At 40.8% G+C, this 24167-nt stretch overlaps 1 protein-coding gene across 1 annotated transcript in view; it reads right to left on the minus strand.

The window, feature by feature from the left end:
• LOC308280900 (L-serine dehydratase/L-threonine deaminase-like) overlaps positions 1-23847 on the minus strand; it is a 35436-nt gene extending 11589 nt beyond the window's left edge. The window contains exons 1-5 of the mRNA XM_080755207.1: positions 23745-23847; positions 21863-22030; positions 20269-20305; positions 14765-14904; positions 2104-2192 (exon numbers count right to left, since the gene is read on the minus strand). Of these exons, the coding sequence (XP_080611333.1) occupies positions 2104-2192; positions 14765-14904; positions 20269-20305; positions 21863-22009 (413 nt within the window). The 5' untranslated portion in view covers positions 22010-22030; positions 23745-23847. The remainder of the gene's footprint in view (positions 1-2103; positions 2193-14764; positions 14905-20268; positions 20306-21862; positions 22031-23744) is intronic.
• Positions 23848-24167: the final 320 nt, after the last annotated feature.

Below are 24167 nucleotides of genomic sequence, written 5' to 3' on the forward strand. Positions count from 1 at the left end.
CAGACAGACAGATACAGATATCTCCATATATGGACATAAATGGACAGAGGCAAACAGATGGTCAAAGATCTCCATATATGGGCATAAAATGGACGCAGACAGACAGATACAGATATCTCCATATATGGGCATAAATGGACACAGGCAAAAAGATGTTCAAAACGGGTCCTATGACAACAGGTATAATGAGGTTTGCATTAAAGGGGGAACCGGCACTGTGTCTGCAACACAGTTGGAGGCACAGACAGATGAGTGTGTATGTATGTATGTAATCCGCGTATCTCGAGAACCGTTCGTCCCACGGGCACGCGCGTTCTCCATATATGGTCATAAAATGAATGCCCCCATACATGGGCATAAAATGGATTGCAGACAGACAGATACAGATATCTCCATATATGGACATAAATGGACAGAGGCAAACAGATGGTCAAAGATCTCCATATATGGGCATAAAATGGACGCAGACAGACAGATACAGATATCTCCATATATGGGCATAAATGGACACAGGCAAACAGATGTTCAAAACGGGTCCTATGACAACAGGTATAATGAGGTTTGCATTAAAGGGGGAACCGGCACTGTGTCTGCAACACAGTTGGAGGCACAGACAGATACTCCATATATGGGCATAAAATGGACGCAGATAGACAGATATCTCCATATATGGGCATAAAATGGACCCAGAACTATAACTGCAGTGATCTCCATATATGGACATAAAATGGACGCCGACAGACAGACAGACAGATACAGATATCTCCATATATGGGCATAAATGGACACAGGCAGACAGATGGTCAAAACGGGTCCTATGAAAACAGGTATAATGGGGTTTGCATTAAAGGGCGGGGCATTCATTCCCTATTTACATTGTTCCGAGTTGGCCAGGTCGCCGACTAGACGCTTCTAGTTAAAATAATAATAATAATAACCAGTAAGACAGGACAGAATTCGCACAGGACGGAATTCATTTGCAAGTGTGATTGGAGTTGTGGTTGGTTGTTTAAAGGACAACTTTAGGTTTTTACAACAAGGGTTCATATTTTAGATTGTAATTAAATAATAATATAAAAGATGAGTGTTAAAATTATTTCATTTACTTCTTTCTATTGTTTTAGAGACTCTTATTTCAGTGGTTGGGGGCATGCGTACAAGTGGCTAAATATGTCATTTTACACAGAATAAGCCCATTCCCAAGATATAACGCAACCTTTCATGGTTGGATGTGACTTATGGGGGCTAGAAGTGTTACTGTAAATAGTAATAAAGAAACTGCTGGCTTAATGTGTCTAAAAAGACATATTTAGCCACTTGTACGCATGCCCCCATGCGTACGCATGCCCCACATTTTAGCACGGTAAACGCGATAAAACAATAGAACGAAGCAAATGAAAACATTTTAACACTCACTTTTATTTTCTCTAATTACAATCTCAAATATGAACCCTTGTTGTAAAAAAAACAAAGTTGTCCTTTAAGTTGGACAAAATGTGGACAAAATATTTCCCCAAATATGGATGTGACTGACGTCTGACATCATAGATGTCTTATAGACCACATGAGACTCACACAATATGTCCATATATGGGCATTCCAAGCTATGGACTTAATATCGATGACATCAGGGATCTCCATATATGGGCATACAAGGGACAATGACGGAATGTGATGTCACAATGTGATGTCACAACAATGTGATGTGATAGTTCAGCTATAGACATTGAGGCGTTACCCGCGCTCTGACGGGCGTTGCTGACAATATGTGACGGTTTTCATAGTTAACTGCAACCTACGGTCGCAATAAATTATATATACCGTATTTTCCGGACTATAAGGCGCACTTAAAAGCCTTTAATTTTCTCAAAAAACTACAGTTCGCCTTATATATGGATCATTCATTGACATTGACATTCCCTTTAGCACAGCTCCATCTGTTGGATGCATAACGCAACAGTAACGGTGCGCCTTATATATGAAAACAGTTCGAACATAGACCATTCATTGACAGTGCGCCTTATAGTCCGGTGCGCCTTATAGTCCGGAAAATACGGGTATGTGTGTGTGTGTGTGTGTGTGTGTGTGTGTGTGTGTGCGTACCATAGCAGGGGGTGGTCAAACGGGGGAACGTAGGTGAGACCCTCGGTTTCTGTCAATCTGAGAGCTTCCGCATTGGCATCGTCCCAAACCTAGTAGTGGACAGACCATGTACCAAAAACCATAGTAATGTAATGTAAACCCAAATCATCATATATATATATAGTCACTGTCGTATCTCCAAGTTTCAAATTTGTATGTTTTTTTAAGCCCTGCTTCATCATAGAAGACTGTCGCACAAAACTAGTGAAAATGGCAGATCTACAAGCACACAACGACTCGCAATGCGAGGCGTTGTGTGCTTGTAGATCGGCTATTTTCACTATTTTCAAAACGATAAATACAAAACGAACAGTTTTGGACATACAAGGTTTCCACCCGACAACAACAAAATATATATATACAAGGTTTCTGCCCCACAGCGACAATATAGTGTAATATGCACATTATGGATATCCTATGGGATAATACTAAAGTGATAGTAGCCTATATATAATGTCACCTTGCCCACTATGTTGACAGTGATAGTAGCCTATATATAATGTCACCTTGCCCACTATGTTGACAGTGATAGTAGCCTATATATAATGTCACCTTGCCCACTATGTTGACAGTGATAGTAGCCTATATATAATGCCCACCTTGCCCACTATGTTGACAGTGATAGTAGCCTATATATAATGCCCACCTTGCCCACTATGTTGACAGTGATAGTAGCCTATATATAATGTCACCTTGCCCACTATGTTGACAGTGATAGTAGCCTATATATAATGCCCACCTTGCCCACTATGTTGACAGTGATAGTAGCCTATATATAACGTCACCTTGCCCACTATGTTGACAGTGATAGTAGCCTATATCCACGACTTTCCAATGCCCCATAGTGCATTGCGCAGACGCTGTACCGAGCTTCCGGCGCCGCAGCCGAGTGTGATTTACAAGCTCACAACGTTTGCATCTGCGACGCGACGTGAGCTTGTATGTCTGCTGTTAAACCGGAAGTGTGGTCCAAACAGATCCAAATAATCTCCAGTAAACTCCCGCGGAAACAGGTGGATATAATGATGATATAATGCCAACCTTGCCCACTATGTTGACAGTGAAAGTAGCCTATATATAATGTCACCTTGCCCACTATGTTGACAGTGATAGTAGCCTATATATAATGCCCACCTTGCCCACTATGTTGACAGTGAAAGTAGCCTATATATAATGTCACCTTGCCCACTATGTTGACAGTGATAGTAGCCTATATATAATGTCACCTTGCCCACTATGTTGACAGTGAAAGTAGCCTATATATAATGTCACCTTGCCCACTATGTTGACAGTGATAGTAGCCTATATATAATGCCACCTTGCCCACTATGTTGACAGTGAAAGTAGCCTATATATAATGCCCACCTTGCCCACTATGTTGACAGTGAAAGTAGCCTATATATAATGCCACCTTGCCCACTATGTTGACAGTGATAGTAGCCTATATATAATGTCACCTTGCCCACTATGTTGACAGTGAAAGTAGCCTATGTAATGCCCACCTTGCCCACTATGTTGACAGTGAAAGTAGCCTATATATAATGTCACTTTGCCCACTATGTTGACAGTGAAAGTAGCCTATATATAATGTCACTTTGCCCACTATGTTGACAGTGATAGTAGCCTATATATAACGTCACCTTGCCCACTATGTTGACAGTGAAAGTAGCCTATATATAATGTCACCTTGCCCACTATGTTGACAGTGAAAGTAGCCTATATATAACGTCACCTTGCCCACTATGTTGACAGTGAAAGTAGCCTATATATAATGTCACCTTGCCCACTATGTTGACAGTGATAGTAGCCTATATATAATGCAAACCTTGCCCACTATGTTGACAGTGATAGTAGCCTATATATAATGCCCACCTTGCCCACTATGTTGACAGTGATAGTAGCCTATATATAATGCTCACCTTGCCCACTATGTTGACAGTGATAGTAGCCTATATATAATGCCAACCTTGCCCACTATGTTGACAGTGATAGTAGCCTATATATAATGTCACCTTGCCCACTATGTTGACAGTGATAGTAGCCTATATATAATGCCCACCTTGCCCACTATGTTGACAGTGATAGTAGCCTATATATAATGCCCACCTTGCCCACTATGTTGACAGTGATAGTAGCCTATATATAATGCCCACCTTGCCCACTATGTTGACAGTGATAGTAGCCTATATATAATGCCCACCTTGCCCACTATGTTGACAGTGATAGTAGCCTATATATAATGCCCACCTTGCCCACTATGTTGACAGTGATAGTAGCCTATATATAATGCCCACCTTGCCCACTATGTTGACAGTGATAGTAGCCTATATATAATGCCCACCTTGCCCACTATGTTGACAGTGATAGTAGCCTATATATAATGCCCACCTTGCCCACTATGTTGACAGTGATAGTAGCATATATATAATGCTCACCTTGCCCACTATGTTGACAGTGATAGTAGCCTATATATAATGTCTCCTTGCCCACTATGTTGACAGTGATAGTAGCCTATATATAATGCCCACCTTGCCCACTATGTTGACAGTGATAGTAGCCTATATATAATGCCCACCTTGCCCACTATGTTGACAGTGATAGTAGCCTATATATAACGTCACCTTGCCCACTATGTTGACAGTGATAGTAGCCTATATAATAATGCCCACCTTGCCCACTATGTTGACAGTGAAAGTAGCCTATATATAATGCTCACCTTGCCCACTATGTTGACAGTGAAAGTAGCCTATATATAATGTCACCTTGCCCACTATGTTGACAGTGATAGTAGCCTATATATAATGTCACCTTGCCCACTATGTTGACAGTGATAGTAGCCTATATATAATGCCCACCTTGCCCACTATGTTGACAGTGATAGTAGCCTATATATAATGCCCACCTTGCCCACTATGTTGACAGTGATAGTAGCCTATATATAATGCTCACCTTGCCCACTATGTTGACAGTGATAGTAGCCTATATATAATGCCCACCTTGCCCACTATGTTGACAGTGATAGTAGCCTATATATAATGCCCACCTTGCCCACTATGTTGACAGTGATAGTAGCCTATATATAATGCCCACCTTGCCCACTATGTTGACAGTGATAGTAGCCTATATATAATGTCACCTTGCCCACTATGTTGACAGTGATAGTAGCCTATATATAATGCCCACCTTGCCCACTATGTTGACAGTGATAGTAGCCTATATATAATGCCCACCTTGCCCACTATGTTGACAGTGATAGTAGCCTATATATAATGCCCACCTTGCCCACTATGTTGACAGTGATAGTAGCCTATATATAATGTCACCTTGCCCACTATGTTGACAGTGATAGTAGCCTATATATAATGCTCACCTTGCCCACTATGTTGACAGTGATAGTAGCCTATATATAATGCCCACCTTGCCCACTATGTTGACAGTGATAGTAGCCTATATATAATGCCCACCTTGCCCACTATGTTGACAGTGATAGTAGCCTATATATAATGCTCACCTTGCCCACTATGTTGACAGTGATAGTAGCCTATATATAATGCCCACCTTGCCCACTATGTTGACAGTGATAGTAGCCTATATATAATGCCCACCTTGCCCACTATGTTGACAGTGATAGTAGCCTATATATAATGCCCACCTTGCCCACTATGTTGACAGTGATAGTAGCCTATATATAATGCCCACCTTGCCCACTATGTTGACAGTGATAGTAGCCTATATATAATGTCACCTTGCCCACTATGTTGACAGTGAAAGTAGCCTATATATAATGCCCACCTTGCCCACTATGTTGACAGTGATAGTAGCCTATATATAATGCCCACCTTGCCCACTATGTTGACAGTGATAGTAGTCTATATATAATGCTCACCTTGCCCACTATGTTGACAGTGATAGTAGCCTATATATAATGCCACCTTGCCCACTATGTTGACAGTGATAGTAGCCTATATATAATGCTCACCTTGCCCACTATGTTGACAGTGATAGTAGCCTATATATAATGTCACCTTGCCCACTATGTTGACAGTGATAGTAGCCTATATATAATGCCCACCTTGCCCACTATGTTGACAGTGATAGTAGCCTATATATAATGCTCACCTTGCCCACTATGTTGACAGTGATAGTAGCCTATATATAATGCCCACCTTGCCCACTATGTTGACAGTGATAGTAGTCTATATATAATGCCCACCTTGCCCACTATGTTGACAGTGAAAGTAGCCTATATATAACGTCACCTTGCCCACTATGTTGACAGTGATAGTAGCCTATATATAACGTCACCTTGCCCACTATGTTGACAGTGATAGTAGCCTATATATAATGCCCACCTTGCCCACTATGTTGACAGTGATAGTAGTCTATATATAATGCCCACCTTGCCCACTATGTTGACAGTGAAAGTAGCCTATATATAACGTCACCTTGCCCACTATGTTGACAGTGATAGTAGCCTATATATAACGTCACCTTGCCCACTATGTTGACAGTGATAGTAGCCTATATATAACGTCACCTTGCCCACTATGTTGACAGTGAAAGTAGCCTATATATAACGTCACCTTGCCCACTATGTTGACAGTGATAGTAGCCTATATATAATGCTCACCTTGCCCACTATGTTGACAGTGATAGTAGCCTATATATAATGCCCACCTTGCCCACTATGTTGACAGTGATAGTAGTCTATATATAATGCCCACCTTGCCCACTATGTTGACAGTGATAGTAGTCTATATATAATGCCCACCTTGCCCACTATGTTGACAGTGATAGTAGTCTATATATAATGCCCACCTTGCCCACTATGTTGACAGTGAAAGTAGCCTATATATAATGTCACTTTGCCCACTATGTTGACAGTGATAGTAGCCTATATATAATGTCACCTTGCCCACTATGTTGACAGTGAAAGTAGCCTATATATAATGTCACCTTGCCCACTATGTTGACAGTGATAGTAGCCTATATATAATGCAATGCCCACCTTGCCCACTATGTTGACAGTGAAAGTAGCCTATATATAATGTCACCTTGCCCACTATGTTGACAGTGATAGTAGCCTATATATAATGTCACCTTGCCCACTATGTTGACAGTGATAGTAGCCTATATATAATGCCCACCTTGCCCACTATGTTGACAGTGATAGTAGCCTATATATAATGCCCACCTTGCCCACTATGTTGACAGTGATAGTAGCCTATATATAATGCCCACCTTGCCCACTATGTTGACAGTGATAGTAGCCTATATATAATGCTCACCTTGCCCACTATGTTGACAGTGATAGTAGCCTATATATAATGCCCACCTTGCCCACTATGTTGACAGTGATAGTAGTCTATATATAATGCCCACCTTGCCCACTATGTTGACAGTGAAAGTAGCCTATATATAACGTCACCTTGCCCACTATGTTGACAGTGATAGTAGCCTATATATAACGTCACCTTGCCCACTATGTTGACAGTGATAGTAGCCTATATATAATGCCCACCTTGCCCACTATGTTGACAGTGATAGTAGTCTATATATAATGCCCACCTTGCCCACTATGTTGACAGTGAAAGTAGCCTATATATAACGTCACCTTGCCCACTATGTTGACAGTGATAGTAGCCTATATATAACGTCACCTTGCCCACTATGTTGACAGTGATAGTAGCCTATATATAACGTCACCTTGCCCACTATGTTGACAGTGAAAGTAGCCTATATATAACGTCACCTTGCCCACTATGTTGACAGTGATAGTAGCCTATATATAATGCTCACCTTGCCCACTATGTTGACAGTGATAGTAGCCTATATATAATGCCCACCTTGCCCACTATGTTGACAGTGATAGTAGTCTATATATAATGCCCACCTTGCCCACTATGTTGACAGTGAAAGTAGCCTATATATAATGTCACTTTGCCCACTATGTTGACAGTGATAGTAGCCTATATATAATGTCACCTTGCCCACTATGTTGACAGTGAAAGTAGCCTATATATAATGTCACCTTGCCCACTATGTTGACAGTGATAGTAGCCTATATATAATGCAATGCCCACCTTGCCCACTATGTTGACAGTGAAAGTAGCCTATATATAATGTCACCTTGCCCACTATGTTGACAGTGATAGTAGCCTATATATAATGTCACCTTGCCCACTATGTTGACAGTGATAGTAGCCTATATATAATGCCCACCTTGCCCACTATGTTGACAGTGAAAGTAGCCTATATATAATGCTCACCTTGCCCACTATGTTGACAGTGATAGTAGCCTATATATAATGCCCACCTTGCCCACTATGTTGACAGTGATAGTAGCCTATATATAATGCCCACCTTGCCCACTATGTTGACAGTGATAGTAGCCTATATATAATGCCCACCTTGCCCACTATGTTGACAGTGAAAGTAGCCTATATATAATGCCCACCTTGCCCACTATGTTGACAGTGATAGTAGCCTATATATAATGCCCACCTTGCCCACTATGTTGACAGTGAAAGTAGCCTATATATAATGCCCACCTTGCCCACTATGTTGACAGTGATAGTAGCCTATATATAATGCCCACCTTGCCCACTATGTTGACAGTGATAGTAGCCTATATATAATGCTCACCTTGCCCACTATGTTGACAGTGAAAGTAGCCTATATATAATGCCCACCTTGCCCACTATGTTGACAGTGATAGTAGCCTATATATAATGCCCACCTTGCCCACTATGTTGACAGTGATAGTAGCCTATATATAATGCCCACCTTGCCCACTATGTTGACAGTGATAGTAGCCTATATATAATGCCCACCTTGCCCACTATGTTGACAGTGATAGTAGCCTATATATAATGCTCACCTTGCCCACTATGTTGACAGTGATAGTAGCCTATATATAATGCCCACCTTGCCCACTATGTTGACAGTGATAGTAGTCTATATATAATGCCCACCTTGCCCACTATGTTGACAGTGAAAGTAGCCTATATATAACGTCACCTTGCCCACTATGTTGACAGTGATAGTAGCCTATATATAACGTCACCTTGCCCACTATGTTGACAGTGACAGTAGCCTATATATAATGCCCACCTTGCCCACTATGTTGACAGTGATAGTAGTCTATATATAATGCCCACCTTGCCCACTATGTTGACAGTGAAAGTAGCCTATATATAACGTCACCTTGCCCACTATGTTGACAGTGATAGTAGCCTATATATAACGTCACCTTGCCCACTATGTTGACAGTGATAGTAGCCTATATATAACGTCACCTTGCCCACTATGTTGACAGTGAAAGTAGCCTATATATAACGTCACCTTGCCCACTATGTTGACAGTGATAGTAGCCTATATATAATGCTCACCTTGCCCACTATGTTGACAGTGATAGTAGCCTATATATAATGCCCACCTTGCCCACTATGTTGACAGTGATAGTAGTCTATATATAATGCCCACCTTGCCCACTATGTTGACAGTGAAAGTAGCCTATATATAATGTCACTTTGCCCACTATGTTGACAGTGATAGTAGCCTATATATAATGTCACCTTGCCCACTATGTTGACAGTGAAAGTAGCCTATATATAATGTCACCTTGCCCACTATGTTGACAGTGATAGTAGCCTATATATAATGCAATGCCCACCTTGCCCACTATGTTGACAGTGAAAGTAGCCTATATATAATGTCACCTTGCCCACTATGTTGACAGTGATAGTAGCCTATATATAATGTCACCTTGCCCACTATGTTGACAGTGATAGTAGCCTATATATAATGCCCACCTTGCCCACTATGTTGACAGTGAAAGTAGCCTATATATAATGCTCACCTTGCCCACTATGTTGACAGTGATAGTAGCCTATATATAATGCCCACCTTGCCCACTATGTTGACAGTGATAGTAGCCTATATATAATGCCCACCTTGCCCACTATGTTGACAGTGATAGTAGCCTATATATAATGCCCACCTTGCCCACTATGTTGACAGTGAAAGTAGCCTATATATAATGCCCACCTTGCCCACTATGTTGACAGTGATAGTAGCCTATATATAATGCCCACCTTGCCCACTATGTTGACAGTGAAAGTAGCCTATATATAATGCCCACCTTGCCCACTATGTTGACAGTGATAGTAGCCTATATATAATGCCCACCTTGCCCACTATGTTGACAGTGATAGTAGCCTATATATAATGCTCACCTTGCCCACTATGTTGACAGTGAAAGTAGCCTATATATAATGCCCACCTTGCCCACTATGTTGACAGTGATAGTAGCCTATATATAATGCCCACCTTGCCCACTATGTTGACAGTGATAGTAGCCTATATATAATGTCACCTTGCCCACTATGTTGACAGTGATAGTAGCCTATATATAATGCTCACCTTGCCCACTATGTTGACAGTGAAAGTAGCCTATATATAACGTCACCTTGCCCACTATGTTGACAGTGATAGTACCCTATATATAATGCCCACCTTGCCCACTATGTTGACAGTGAAAGTAGCCTATATATAATGCTCACCTTGCCCACTATGTTGACAGTGAAAGTAGCCTATATATAATGCCCACCTTGCCCACTATGTTGACAGTGATAGTAGCCTATATATAATGCCCACCTTGCCCACTATGTTGACAGTGATAGTAGCCTATATATAATGCTCACCTTGCCCACTATGTTGACAGTGATAGTAGCCTATATATAATGTCACCTTGCCCACTATGTTGACAGTGATAGTAGCCTATATATAATGCCCACCTTGCCCACTATGTTGACAGTGAAAGTAGCCTATATATAATGCTCACCTTGCCCACTATGTTGACAGTGATAGTAGCCTATATATAATGTCACCTTGCCCACTATGTTGACAGTGATAGTAGCCTATATATAATGTCACCTTGCCCACTATGTTGACAGTGAAAGTAGCCTATATATAATGCCCACCTTGCCCACTATGTTGACAGTGAAAGTAGCCTATATATAATGTCACCTTGCCCACTATGTTGACAGTGAAAGTAGCCTATATATAATGCCACCTTGCCCACTATGTTGACAGTGAAAGTAGCCTATATATAATGTCACCTTGCCCACTATGTTGACAGTGATAGTAGCCTATATATAATGCCCACCTTGCCCACTATGTTGACAGTGATAGTAGCCTATATATAATGCCCACCTTGCCCACTATGTTGACAGTGAAAGTAGCCTATATATAATGCCACCTTGCCCACTATGTTGACAGTGAAAGTAGCCTATATATAATGCCACCTTGCCCACTATGTTGACAGTGATAGTAGCCTATATATAATGCTCACCTTGCCCACTATGTTGACAGTGAAAGTAGCCTATATATAATGCCCACCTTGCCCACTATGTTGACAGTGAAAGTAGCCTATATATAATGTCACCTTGCCCACTATGTTGACAGTGAAAGTAGCCTATATATAATGCCACCTTGCCCACTATGTTGACAGTGAAAGTAGCCTATATATAATGCCACCTTGCCCACTATGTTGACAGTGAAAGTAGCCTATATATAATGCCACCTTGCCCACTATGTTGACAGTGATAGTAGCCTATATATAATGTCACCTTGCCCACTATGTTGACAGTGATAGTAGCCTATATATAATGTCACCTTGCCCACTATGTTGACAGTGATAGTAGCCTATATATAATGCCCACCTTGCCCACTATGTTGACAGTGATAGTAGCCTATATATAATGTCACCTTGCCCACTATGTTGACAGTGAAAGTAGCCTATATATAATGTCACCTTGCCCACTATGTTGACAGTGATAGTAGTCTATATATAATGCCCACCTTGCCCACTATGTTGACAGTGAAAGTAGCCTATATATAATGCTCACCTTGCCCACTATGTTGACAGTGAAAGTAGCCTATATATAATGCCACCTTGCCCACTATGTTGACAGTGATAGTACCCTATATATAATGCCCACCTTGCCCACTATGTTGACAGTGATAGTAGCCTATATATAATGCCCACCTTGCCCACTATGTTGACAGTGATAGTAGCCTATATATAATGCTCACCTTGCCCACTATGTTGACAGTGATAGTAGTCTATATATAATGCCCACCTTGCCCACTATGTTGACAGTGATAGTAGCCTATATATAATGCTCACCTTGCCCACTATGTTGACAGTGATAGTAGCCTATATATAATGCCCACCTTGCCCACTATGTTGACAGTGATAGTAGCCTATATATAATGCTCACCTTGCCCACTATGTTGACAGTGATAGTAGCCTATATATAATGCCCACCTTGCCCACTATGTTGACAGTGATAGTAGTCTATATATAATGCCCACCTTGCCCACTATGTTGACAGTGATAGTAGCCTATATATAATGCCCACCTTGCCCACTATGTTGACAGTGATAGTAGCCTATATATAATGTCACCTTGCCCACTATGTTGACAGTGATAGTAGCCTATATATAATGCCCACCTTGCCCACTATGTTGACAGTGATAGTAGCCTATATATAATGTCACCTTGCCCACTATGTTGACAGTGATAGTAGCCTATATATAATGCCCACCTTGCCCACTATGTTGACAGTGATAGTAGTCTATATATAATGTCACCTTGCCCACTATGTTGACAGTGATAGTAGCCTATATATAATGCCCACCTTGCCCACTATGTTGACAGTGATAGTAGCCTATATATAATGCCCACCTTGCCCACTATGTTGACAGTGATAGTAGCCTATATATAATGTCACCTTGCCCACTATGTTGACAGTGATAGTAGCCTATATATAATGTCACCTTGCCCACTATGTTGACAGTGAAAGTAGCCTATATATAATGTCACCTTGCCCACTATGTTGACAGTGATAGTAGCCTATATATAATTTCCACCTTGCCCACTATGTTGACAGTGATAGTAGCCTATATATAATGCCCACCTTGCCCACTATGTTGACAGTGATAGTAGCCTATATATAATGCCCACCTTGCCCACTATGTTGACAGTGATAGTAGCCTATATATAATTTCCACCTTGCCCACTATGTTGACAGTGATAGTAGCCTATATATAATGCCCACCTTGCCCACTATGTTGACAGTGATAGTAGCCTATATATAATGTCACCTTGCCCACTATGTTGACAGTGATAGTAGCCTATATATAATGCCCACCTTGCCCACTATGTTGACAGTGATAGTAGCCTATATATAATGTCACCTTGCCCACTATGTTGACAGTGATAGTAGCCTATATATAATGTCACCTTGAACACTGTGTTGACAGTGATAGTAGCCTATATATAATGCCCACCTTGCCCACTATGTTGACAGTGATAGTAGCCTATATATAATGCCCACCTTGCCCACTATGTTGACAGTGATAGTAGCCTATATATAATGCCCACCTTGCCCACTATGTTGACAGTGATAGTAGCCTATATATAATGTCCACCTTGCCCACTATGTTGACAGTGATAGTAGCCTATATATAATGCCCACCTTGCCCACTATGTTGACAGTGATAGTAGCCTATATATAATGCCCACCTTGCCCACTATGTTGACAGTGATAGTAGCCTATATATAATGCCCACCTTGCCCACTATGTTGACAGTGATAGTAGCCTATATATAATGCCCACCTTGCCCACTATGTTGACAGTGATAGTAGCCTATATATAATGCCCACCTTGCCCACTATGTTGACAGTGATAGTAGCCTATATATAATGCCCACCTTGCCCACTATGTTGACAGTGATAGTAGCCTATATATAATGCCCACCTTGCCCACTATGTTGACAGTGATAGTAGCCTATATATAATGTCCACCTTGCCCACTATGTTGACAGTGATAGTAGCCTATATATAACGTCACCTTGCCCACTATGTTGACAGTGATAGTAGCCTTTATATAATGCCAACCTTGCCCACTATGTTGACAGTGATAGTAGCCTATATATAATGCCCACCTTGCCCACTATGTTGACAGTGATAGTAGCCTATATATAATGCCCTCCTTGCCCACTATGTTGACAGTGATAGTAGCCTATATATAATGCCCACCTTGCCCACTATGTTGACAGTGATAGTAGCCTATATATAATGCCCACCTTGCCCACTATGTTGACAGTGATAGTAGCCTATATATAATGCCCACCTTGCCCACTATGTTGACAGTGATAGTAGCCTATATATAATGTCACCTTGCCCACTATGTTGACAGTGATAGTAGCCTATATATAATGCCAACCTTGCCCACTATGTTGACAGTGATAGTAGCCTTTATATAATGCCAACCTTGCCCACTATGTTGACAGTGATAGTAGCCTATATATAATGCCCACCTTGCCCACTATGTTGACAGTGATAGTAGCCTATATATAATGTCACCTTGCCCACTATGTTGACAGTGATAGTAGCCTATATATAATGTCACCTTGCCCACTATGTTGACAGTGATAGTAGCCTTTATATAATGCCAACCTTGCCCACTATGTTGACAGTGATAGTAGCCTATATATAATGTCACCTTGCCCACTATGTTGACAGTGATAGTAGCCTATATATAATGCCCACCTTGCCCACAATTTTGACAGTGGCTCCCTGGTCCCGCAGTCTGTCCACCACCAGCTGAGGAGACGAGGCGGGCACCACGATGGTGGCTGGCAGTGCCATCTTCCTGGCCACGTAGGCTGCTGCCATGCCTGCATTGCCCCCTGTACAGACAGCACAGCACGCAGGGCATCGCTTATACTCTCTAACACACTGGTTCCAGAGGTGCCGGCAGGGGTAAAATAGTGAGGGGACGGCATTGTGGGCGTGGCCAGATGATGACGTCATGACCGCAACCAAACGTACACCTCAGACTTTTGTTAAGTAGCCTAACTAGCCTAAGTGTTGTTATGACAATTATTATAAAGTAGCTCTGGATAAAGAATTTAAATTTCAAGTGTCGTTTTCACAATTGTTTTATCCTGCTGTTCTTATTTCAATAGGCCTATTATCTTCTGAAATCTCGCATCATTGAAAATGAGGGTATATTCGAGAAAATAAATTACGTTTAAATTAATAAAGTAAGGAAAATTCAAGCTTACTGTATGGTGAAAGTTAGAAGAAGTTAGAACTCATAAATGAACTGCTCTGCTGCTGCATCGCACTGATGAGAGTGAGCCAACCGATCAGAAAGGCCGTCAGTGATTAAAAAAATACTCACGTGTTTTACTTAAGTAAAAGTAGAAATACTCTGTTTAAAGTCCCATGTTCAAAATGTAGGCCTCCTGGAGTAATGACGTTTTGGGTAATCAAAATGTAGGCTAGGCTGTAATAAAACGTAGCCTAGTCATTATGCAGAATGTCCCATTTGATTTGACAGGTTTTCACAATTGTTTGTAGAAAATATTTTAGCAGATCTAAGCTCACAATATGCGTCACATTGTGAGCTTGTATCTTCAAATAGACCAAATGTAGGGCTGAGGGCTGAAGTGGTTATGCCTAATAATCGAATTTGCAAAGTAACTAACCGTTTTCAAATATTTGTAGTGGAGTAAAAGTAGCCCACAATATTTGCCTCTGAGATGTAGTGGAGTAGAAGTAAAAGTAGGCTATTGAAACTTGGAAATAAGCCTAAAAATAAAGTAGGCCTACAGTAGGCTACTTGAGTAGGCTAAATGTAATCAGTTACTTCACACCACTGAAGCCTGCATGCCGTCATTTCAACAATTGGGATACAGACATTAAGAACCGGTTGAACATGTTTAGCACAGACATACTTTAGAGGAGGAAAAACCCCTAAAGAAGAGCCTTAGTTTTTGAGGTACCCCTACCCGGGGTAGAACAAAACGCGACATAGTTTTTTCATATCTTTAGGATGTCCCCTTCATGAAATGGATTGTCCCAAGTTTTACTTTTACTGCAAAAGTCATGAAACTGATCCATGAAGGGACTCACCACATAGGCAAAAAAACGCCTATCCTGAAAGATGGAGTTCCAAGTCAATCATTTGTCATTTTCTACCTGCAGGTTGTTTTTACCTCATACTTGCACAGATGGTCTACAGGTGGTGTCCTTACATCCCAGAACAATCAGAATGCAAAAATATGGTTCTGTTTTGAATCTGCAGGCTTTTATATAAGGACTTTCTATAGGCGGAAATTACATTTCTAAGGAATGTTCCCCTGTAAGTCCGGTGATAATCTTCTATAAGGGGTAGAACAAAACGCGACATAGTTCTTTCAAATCTTTAGGATGTCCCCTCCATGAAATACACTGTCCCGAGTTTTACTTTTACTGCAAAAGTCATGAAATTGATCCATGAAGGGACTCACCACATAGGCAAAAAACGCCTATCCTGAAAGATGGAGTTCCAAGTCAATCCTTTGTAATTTTCTACCTGCTGGTTGTTTTTACCTCATACTTGCACAGATGGTGTACAGGTAGCATCCTTACATCACACAACAATCAGAATGCAAAAATGTGATTCTGTTTTGAATCTGCAGCCTTTAATATAAGGACTTTCTATAGGCGGAAATGACATTCCTAAGGAAAAATCCCCTGTGATCCTGGAGATAATCTTCTATAAGGGGTAGTACAAACCCTGACAGTGTTTTTACTTGTCCTCTTCATGAAATGGATGGTCAGTAGTTTTACTTTTACTGCAGAAGTCATGAAATTGATCACCATAAAAAAAAAAGCCTACCCTGAAAGATGGAGTTCCAAGTCAATCCTTTATCATTTTCTACCTGCTGGTTGTTTTATCGCATATTTGCACAGATAGTACCTACATCCCAAGGCCTAATTCTCTTCACCTCAAAAGCAGCAAAAATATTGTTCTATAAGCAGTCTATGGTATTCAAACTTAAATGCAGTACAGTATGTATGTAGGCCTATATTCAGTAGAATACACTACACTTTGTGCGCCATTCTTAATGCCAAATAATCAGCAGCCTTTTCTCATTTTCATTTATTTAGTTTATTTCGTTTTCAATCAACAACTATTTTGAGCAGTGTAAGGGAGACTGACCAATGTTTGATTATTTGGCATGCAGTAAGCCAAAGATTCTCACATCCTGAAGCTCATGTATGTGCTTCGCCAGCTTGTTGAAAGCTTTTTGCTTATTCTGAACAGGCTGCTCGTTGCATTGCATCCAGTCAATGCGTGCCATGCTGGAAGACTCTCACACAAAGCCACTCCTAATGTATTTGTAATATCAGACATTGGGATGTATCGTTGTCTATTTCATGACCAGCATGCATGAAAATAGCAGCTATTCCAAGGAGTTGTTGACTGACATAGTAGACGAGCAACACAAGTATCCATATTACAGTACATATAAATTAGGTCAGGGTCTGAGAACCTTTGGCTTGACAGATAGTCTACCAGAGGCTTCAGCATGTTCAACACAATATGCCCTCACTCTCTATGGCCTAAAAAAGAAGGCAAAGGGCCAGGTGTGTTCTAGTCTTGATGAGCTCCGTTGTATTCTTGCATCAACAACAGACATTCCAGTCTCACATCTGCCTCCCACTGAGGATATTTCTGAATGTTCAACAGGCTATGTACCAAACTGGTATGGTGCCACAATCATGTCCCCAAACCCCTTCTGTGGAATCCAGTTGGGAAGGGTTGGATGCTAAAGGATACATCACTGCAGCCTGTACTGTACAAGAAATAGCCTGCACCAAGCAGTAAGAGACCTCACCCAACTCTACTGCTATGAGAAGGATTGTTGCAGTCAAAGTAGTACGTGCCTCAATGTCTCTCTGTGGGATTGTGTTGTACATAATATTGCTCCTGTATTTACAGTACATTGCCTGTAAACTAAAATAAACAAGAAATTACACAATCCTTTTATACCAGCTTGTGCCTTGTGGACCAGCCTTGACTGTGGAGCATTGTAGTGGCCTTGTGGTTGTAATCCACTGGGAACTGAATTCCTTCTTACCGTTTATATTATAATAATACATACCATCATACCATATTTATTACCATAAATAGTAAGACGGAATTCAATTAATCCATTGACCAATAGATACACAGCCGCGATTACGTCACAAAATTTGGGAATTTGGGAGATCACAGCTTTGTATCCATTGACCAGCTTTGCAAATTGGTCAGTCCCCCTCACACTCAAAATAGTTGTTGATATGAAAATATTGAAAAAGAAATAAACTAAATAAATAAAAATGAGAAAAAGCTGCTGTTTGATTATTTGGCATGCAGTAAGAATGGCACACATATATAGAAGAAAAACTCCTGATTCACAAGCATATTATGACATATTCTTCTGGTTTCTTTTGTTGGTTGTTGGTGTATTCCCTATTGACAATCTGAATGGAGCTTGTTAATTTGTATTGATAATGAGCACCTTATCGATCCTGCTTATTGACCCAGGCTTTTATCGAGCCCACTGTTGAACGCTTTATAATATTTTGTGGGAAGATTCTGAACAGAACTGGTATCTTTTTTTATTGGCCAGTTGTTGTGACTCTGAGTTTGTCTATGAAGATGAGAATTGACAAAAGTAAAAAAATATTATCATTTAATATCTTAAAAAAAATTCATTCATTAGTGTGCAGTAAGTGTTAAATGGCTATATATTATGAGTAGTACTGTAACAATGTATTGATCGTCTCTTGTCTTGATTATTTAAACATGATGTCATGGGCCGCTATGCTTAATAACAAGCTTGATAAGCCCAAAGCTTATTGATACCGGGATATCAAGTTTGTAGTAGGCCCTTGTTTCCAGCTCCTTCCCTACCAGTAAGTGGAATGATTAACTTGTGGGGATATTTCTGCACTTTCTTGGTAAATTAATTTTTTGCATTCTGATTATTTTGGGATGTAGGGACACTACCTGTAGACCATCTGTGCAAGTATGAGGTAAAAACTACCAGCAATAGAAAATTACAAAGGGGTAGGCGTTTTTTGCCTATGTGGTGAGTCCCTTCATGGATCAATTTCATGACTTTTGCAGTAAAAGCAAAACTACTGACCATCGATTTCATGAAAAGGTAAAAAGAAAAAAGAAGTAAAAGTTATGAAAAAACTTTGTCATGGTTTGTACTACCTCTTATAGAAGGATTACAGGGGAACATTCCTTAGGAATGTCATTTCCGCCTATATAAAGTCCTTATATAAAAGGCTGCAGATTCAAAACAGAACCATATTTTTGCATTCTGATTGTTCTGGGATGTAAGGACACTACCTGTAGACCATCTGTGCAAGTATGAGGTAAAAACAACCAGCAGGTAGGTAAATGACAAAGGTTTGACTTGGAACTCCATCTTTCAGGATAGGCGTTTTTTTGCTTATGTGGTTAGTCCCTTCATGGATCAATTTCATGACTTTTGCATTAAAAGCAAAACTTGGGACAATCCATTTCATGAAAGGGACATCCTAAAGATATGAAAAAAAATGTCCCGTTTTGTTCTACCCCGGGTAGGGGTATGGTCAACTTCGGGCCTATTTTTTCCTCCACTACTTGTGTATTAGATTAGAAGCAATTAGCATGTGTAAGGGGGTCGCGGCGACCTCCTGCAAGTCAATGGGAACGTTGGGACTAGCGCCGTTTGGGGTAAAAAAAAGAGAGACAAAAATACAGAAGAATAGGTCGATAGCATGAAAAGTGGGGTGGCAGTCCGGTCCAAAAAGACTGTGACTGGTTCCCAAACTTAAACAATTGTAGGAGTTGGCATTACATTTGGTTTGACTTGATCCATTCCATTGTGAAAATAGCCGATTTACATGCTCACAACGCCTCACGTTTTGAGCTTGTAGATCTGCTATTTTCACAATTTCTGCCTCTAATATTTGACAATTTGACCAGAGGTACTAAAAAGATCTTTAAAGTCCTTAAATTGTCACTTTAGAAATGTGCAGAATGATACCCTGTACACACGTATACTGTATGTTGGTCTGTTTACTGTTGAGTGAGAAAACAAAAAGTATAGGCCATACATGGCCACCAGTGCACAGGTCGCAAGTTGGCACCTCGACAGACAGAGTGCAGTTCTAGTTTTACAGCTCCATGGAATCCACATGACCCAAATCAGCCACACTGAGAGCTTTAATCCTCTCACCTGAAGAGCAGACCACTCCTTTAGACTGCCTGGCCAGCTGCAGAGAAAAGGAGACAAAAACAGAGGTGGAGAAAAAAGAGAGGAAAGGAATGAGTGTGTTCATATGTTCTATGACAGGGGTCTTCAACAGGGGCTCCGGGACACCTAGGGGGTCCTCAGAGTTACTACAGGGGGTCCTCCAAATCTTTGTGTGATAGAAACTTTTTTTTCTCCTTTTTTATATTAACCACTTGAATCCTAGCGTCCATATTCTGGGAACTTTAGCCAAAAATAGCAGATCCGCGAGGCGTTGTGAGCTTGTAGAGTGCGAGGCGTTGTGAGCTTGTAGAGTGCGAGGCGTTGTGAGCTTGTAGATCGGCTATTTTCGGCAAAGAGGTTTGGTGTAGAGGGGGAAAAGAGCAGACTAAGTACAGAGTGAAAGGTCAAGTTTATTAAGTATTGACGGTTCAAGTGGTTCACTATCTGAAAACACACATTGACATGAATCCAAAATACACTGATGATTGTGCTGTCAAACAATGAAACTATATAGAATCTATGAAAAGGTAGTGGGGGTCCCTGCTTCATCTCTCTCTCAGCTAAGGGGTCCTTGGCCTGAAAACGTTGAAGACCCCTGTTCTATGATGATGCATCACACTTTATGTAAGACATAGTTTGACCTGAACTTTGAGGTATGTTTGCTTTACTGGAGTACTGTAACTCCACTACAATTATTTGAAAACTTTAGTTACTGGTCACTTTCTATATTTAGATCTTTATTAAACATACATTAAGCCATTTGAAAATAGACGATCTACAAGCGATCTATACAAGCTCACACTGCGTTGCATCGCGACGCATGGTGAGCTTGTAGATCTGCTCATTTATACATTTGAAAACTTGTGAAACGAGACATTCCGCATATTGAGTACTTTCTTTCTACGTTTGGTACTTTATACCAAAACCTTTGTAGGCTACTTTTACTCAAGTAAATTATTAATTCTGGACTTTTACTTGTAACAGAGTATTTCTACACTGCAGTATTGATTCTCGAGCAAATGCATAATTGAATACTTTTTTCCACCACTGTTGTACACTGGAGCAGAGGTTTTCAAAGTGGGTGACGGGGCACCCTGGGGTGCCGTGATGGCAGTCCAGGGGTGCCGCGAGATCAAGTTATTTTCAGTGAGTTCTAACCAAAATGGCTATTATCTCAACGTTTTCCACGCAACATAATCACTAAAATATCATCACTGTCGGGCAGAAACCTCGTATCTCCAAGTTTCAAATGTGTACGTCTTTTGGTAAAGACTGTCGCACAAAACTAGTGAAAACAGCCGATCTACAAGCACACAACGCTTCGCATCGTGAGGCGTTGTGTGCTTGTAGATCTGCCTGTGTCACTAGTTTAGTACATTTTATAGATGATAAATACAATATGAACGATTTTGGACATACAAGGTTTCCACCCGACAACGACGATATGCTATAAATATAAGGTGCTGGGAGTGAGTCGTGAGAATTATGTAGGGGTGCCTCGGATTAAAAGAAAATATATATTTATGGGGTGCCCTGAGACAAAAAGGTCTGGGAACCCTGGAGCACTGGAGGCTACCTGTTGGCAGAGGTGTCCTATCCCTCGTATCTTGAAGGAGCCAGAGGGCTGGCAGCTCTCCATCTTCAGGTAGACGGTGGTTCCCAGCCGTTTGGACATGGAGACGCTCTCTAGCACGGGGGTGTTGATGTGGAAATGCTCTGACATCACTGCAACTGGCACTGTGTGCTGAGAGAAACCCTTTAAATGCTCTGACATCACTGCAGAGAGAACCCCTTTAAATGCTCTGACATCACTGCAGAGAGAAACCCTTTAAATGCTCTGACATCACTGCAGAGAGAAACCCTTTAAATGCTCTGACATCACTGCAGCTCACACTGTGTGCAGAAAGAAACCTAAGAGGCTTTCAGCTTTCAGGAAGTAAACACAAATACACGGGGAAGACAAACCTGCACACTTATAACCCCACCCTGTGGTCTATTAGAATAATGTTAACTTCATAGACACAGAAAAAGCACCACCTCTTTAACTATGTGGGTGTTGGGTGGGAAATACAGATTGTATTTGTCCAGGGGTCCAGCTAAACAGAAAATACTTGGTGGGTTGTCAATTTCTGCCAGTCAGGAGGAGAACCCATTCATCAATTTCACTTGTCTATCCTCTCCATCTCTAGAAAAAAATCACACCCAATGTGAAGTGAGCGGTGGTTGTGCTTGCATAACGTCTTCAATTGGTAATTGGTGATGTAATACAGGCTAGTAGCTACACACACTCATTGCTATGGCAAAACGCTGAGGAAAAAGACTAGGATATAGGTCTAGGATGTAATTGGTGATGTATGGCTACACACACACACACACACACACATATTGCTATGGCAAAACGCTGAGGAAAACACATTGCTATGGCAAATGCTGAGGAAAAGTGGCTACAGATAATTGGTGATGTAATGTGATGTAATATGGCTACCCACACACACACACACACACACACACACACACACACACACACACACACACACACACACACACATATTGCTATGGCAAAACGCTGAGGAAAACACATTGCTATGGCAAAATGCTGAGGAAAAGTGGCTACAGACACACGCACAGCCACTCTTAGGAGCCGCTCAAAAAATTAATTGGTATGAAAATGACCTGAAAATGTATTTCCTTTTTACTAAAGAGCTGGAGAGACAGACCTTGTTATTGAACAACGCTCAATAATAAATTGCTATCACAATACTGTATAGACAGTTTTCTTAGCAGTAAATATTCCATGTCAAGCTGTTTTACCACATGGCAATTACCTAATTGAAAAGGTCTTGTGAAATACCATTCAAACATATTTAACAGGTACAACACATGTATTTTTTATAACATTTTAAAAGAATGTCACATGTGGTCTTCTTGCATTTCTAACCTATGCTACACTGCCACCTGGTGGGTGGACATCGCAATAATAAATACACCATGTCTGGTGTTTATGGTTTTCAAACGCTAAAGCGTTGAGAGAATCCTAGAGAGAGAGAGAGAGAGAGAGGGGAATGTCTTCTGCAAATAACCACCTAAATAATACCCTCGTGAGGACTGAGAATTATGCATCTTTTAAAATATGAAAGGTTAATTCACAAACGGGACGCCGACCACACAGCTTCATATTTGAAGGGGGGGGAAAGTGAATATGTTTGTGTGTGTGTAGCCTACTTGAATCTGTATTGATGTAGCCTACATGAAATATTGTATAGAATATATGAAGAATGCACACTGTCTGCAGTGCTGGTATCCTGGTCATTAATGGTATTAATATATAGGCCTACAGTACCAACGCACTTCTCTGTTGGTCATAGACTTTGGATCAAGACAGTCATCATGTCATGCACTAATCTAATCTACAGTAAGTTATGTCACGTTGTCTAAAATGATATTAAAAGCAGACTTACATTACATAGACTACTGACAGCGTAGATGAAGCTCTATGTTGTTGCTCATGTGTGGTCTGAGTAATGATCATGAATTCATGATGGGCACACAACTCTACTGTATGAAATTGTAAGCAGACAAGACCCCATATCCCGGGGGGACAGGAGCATTGTGATTGGCTATAGGTTGGTTGTGAGGGGAGGTAACTTTTAACCAGGGGTAGACTAGAGCAGTGGTTCTCAACCTGTGGGTCGGGTGCCCAAATTATTTTGGGGGTCCCCAGATGATTAACTTAATGGTAATGTGGGCAACATTGTTTTCTCTCTTAACGGTAAACAATTTAACCAACATTAAGTTTAAGTGTGTAGGCTATGGAGGGTATCTGCCCCTTTCTAAAGTGACAATTTAAGGAGTTTTTAATACCTCTAATATGGCAAATTAAA

This window comes from Nannobrachium achirus (assembly GCF_963921795.1).
Source record: "Nannobrachium achirus genome assembly, contig: SCAFFOLD_430, whole genome shotgun sequence".
In the NCBI taxonomy this organism is placed as follows: Eukaryota; Metazoa; Chordata; class Actinopteri; order Myctophiformes; family Myctophidae; genus Nannobrachium; species Nannobrachium achirus.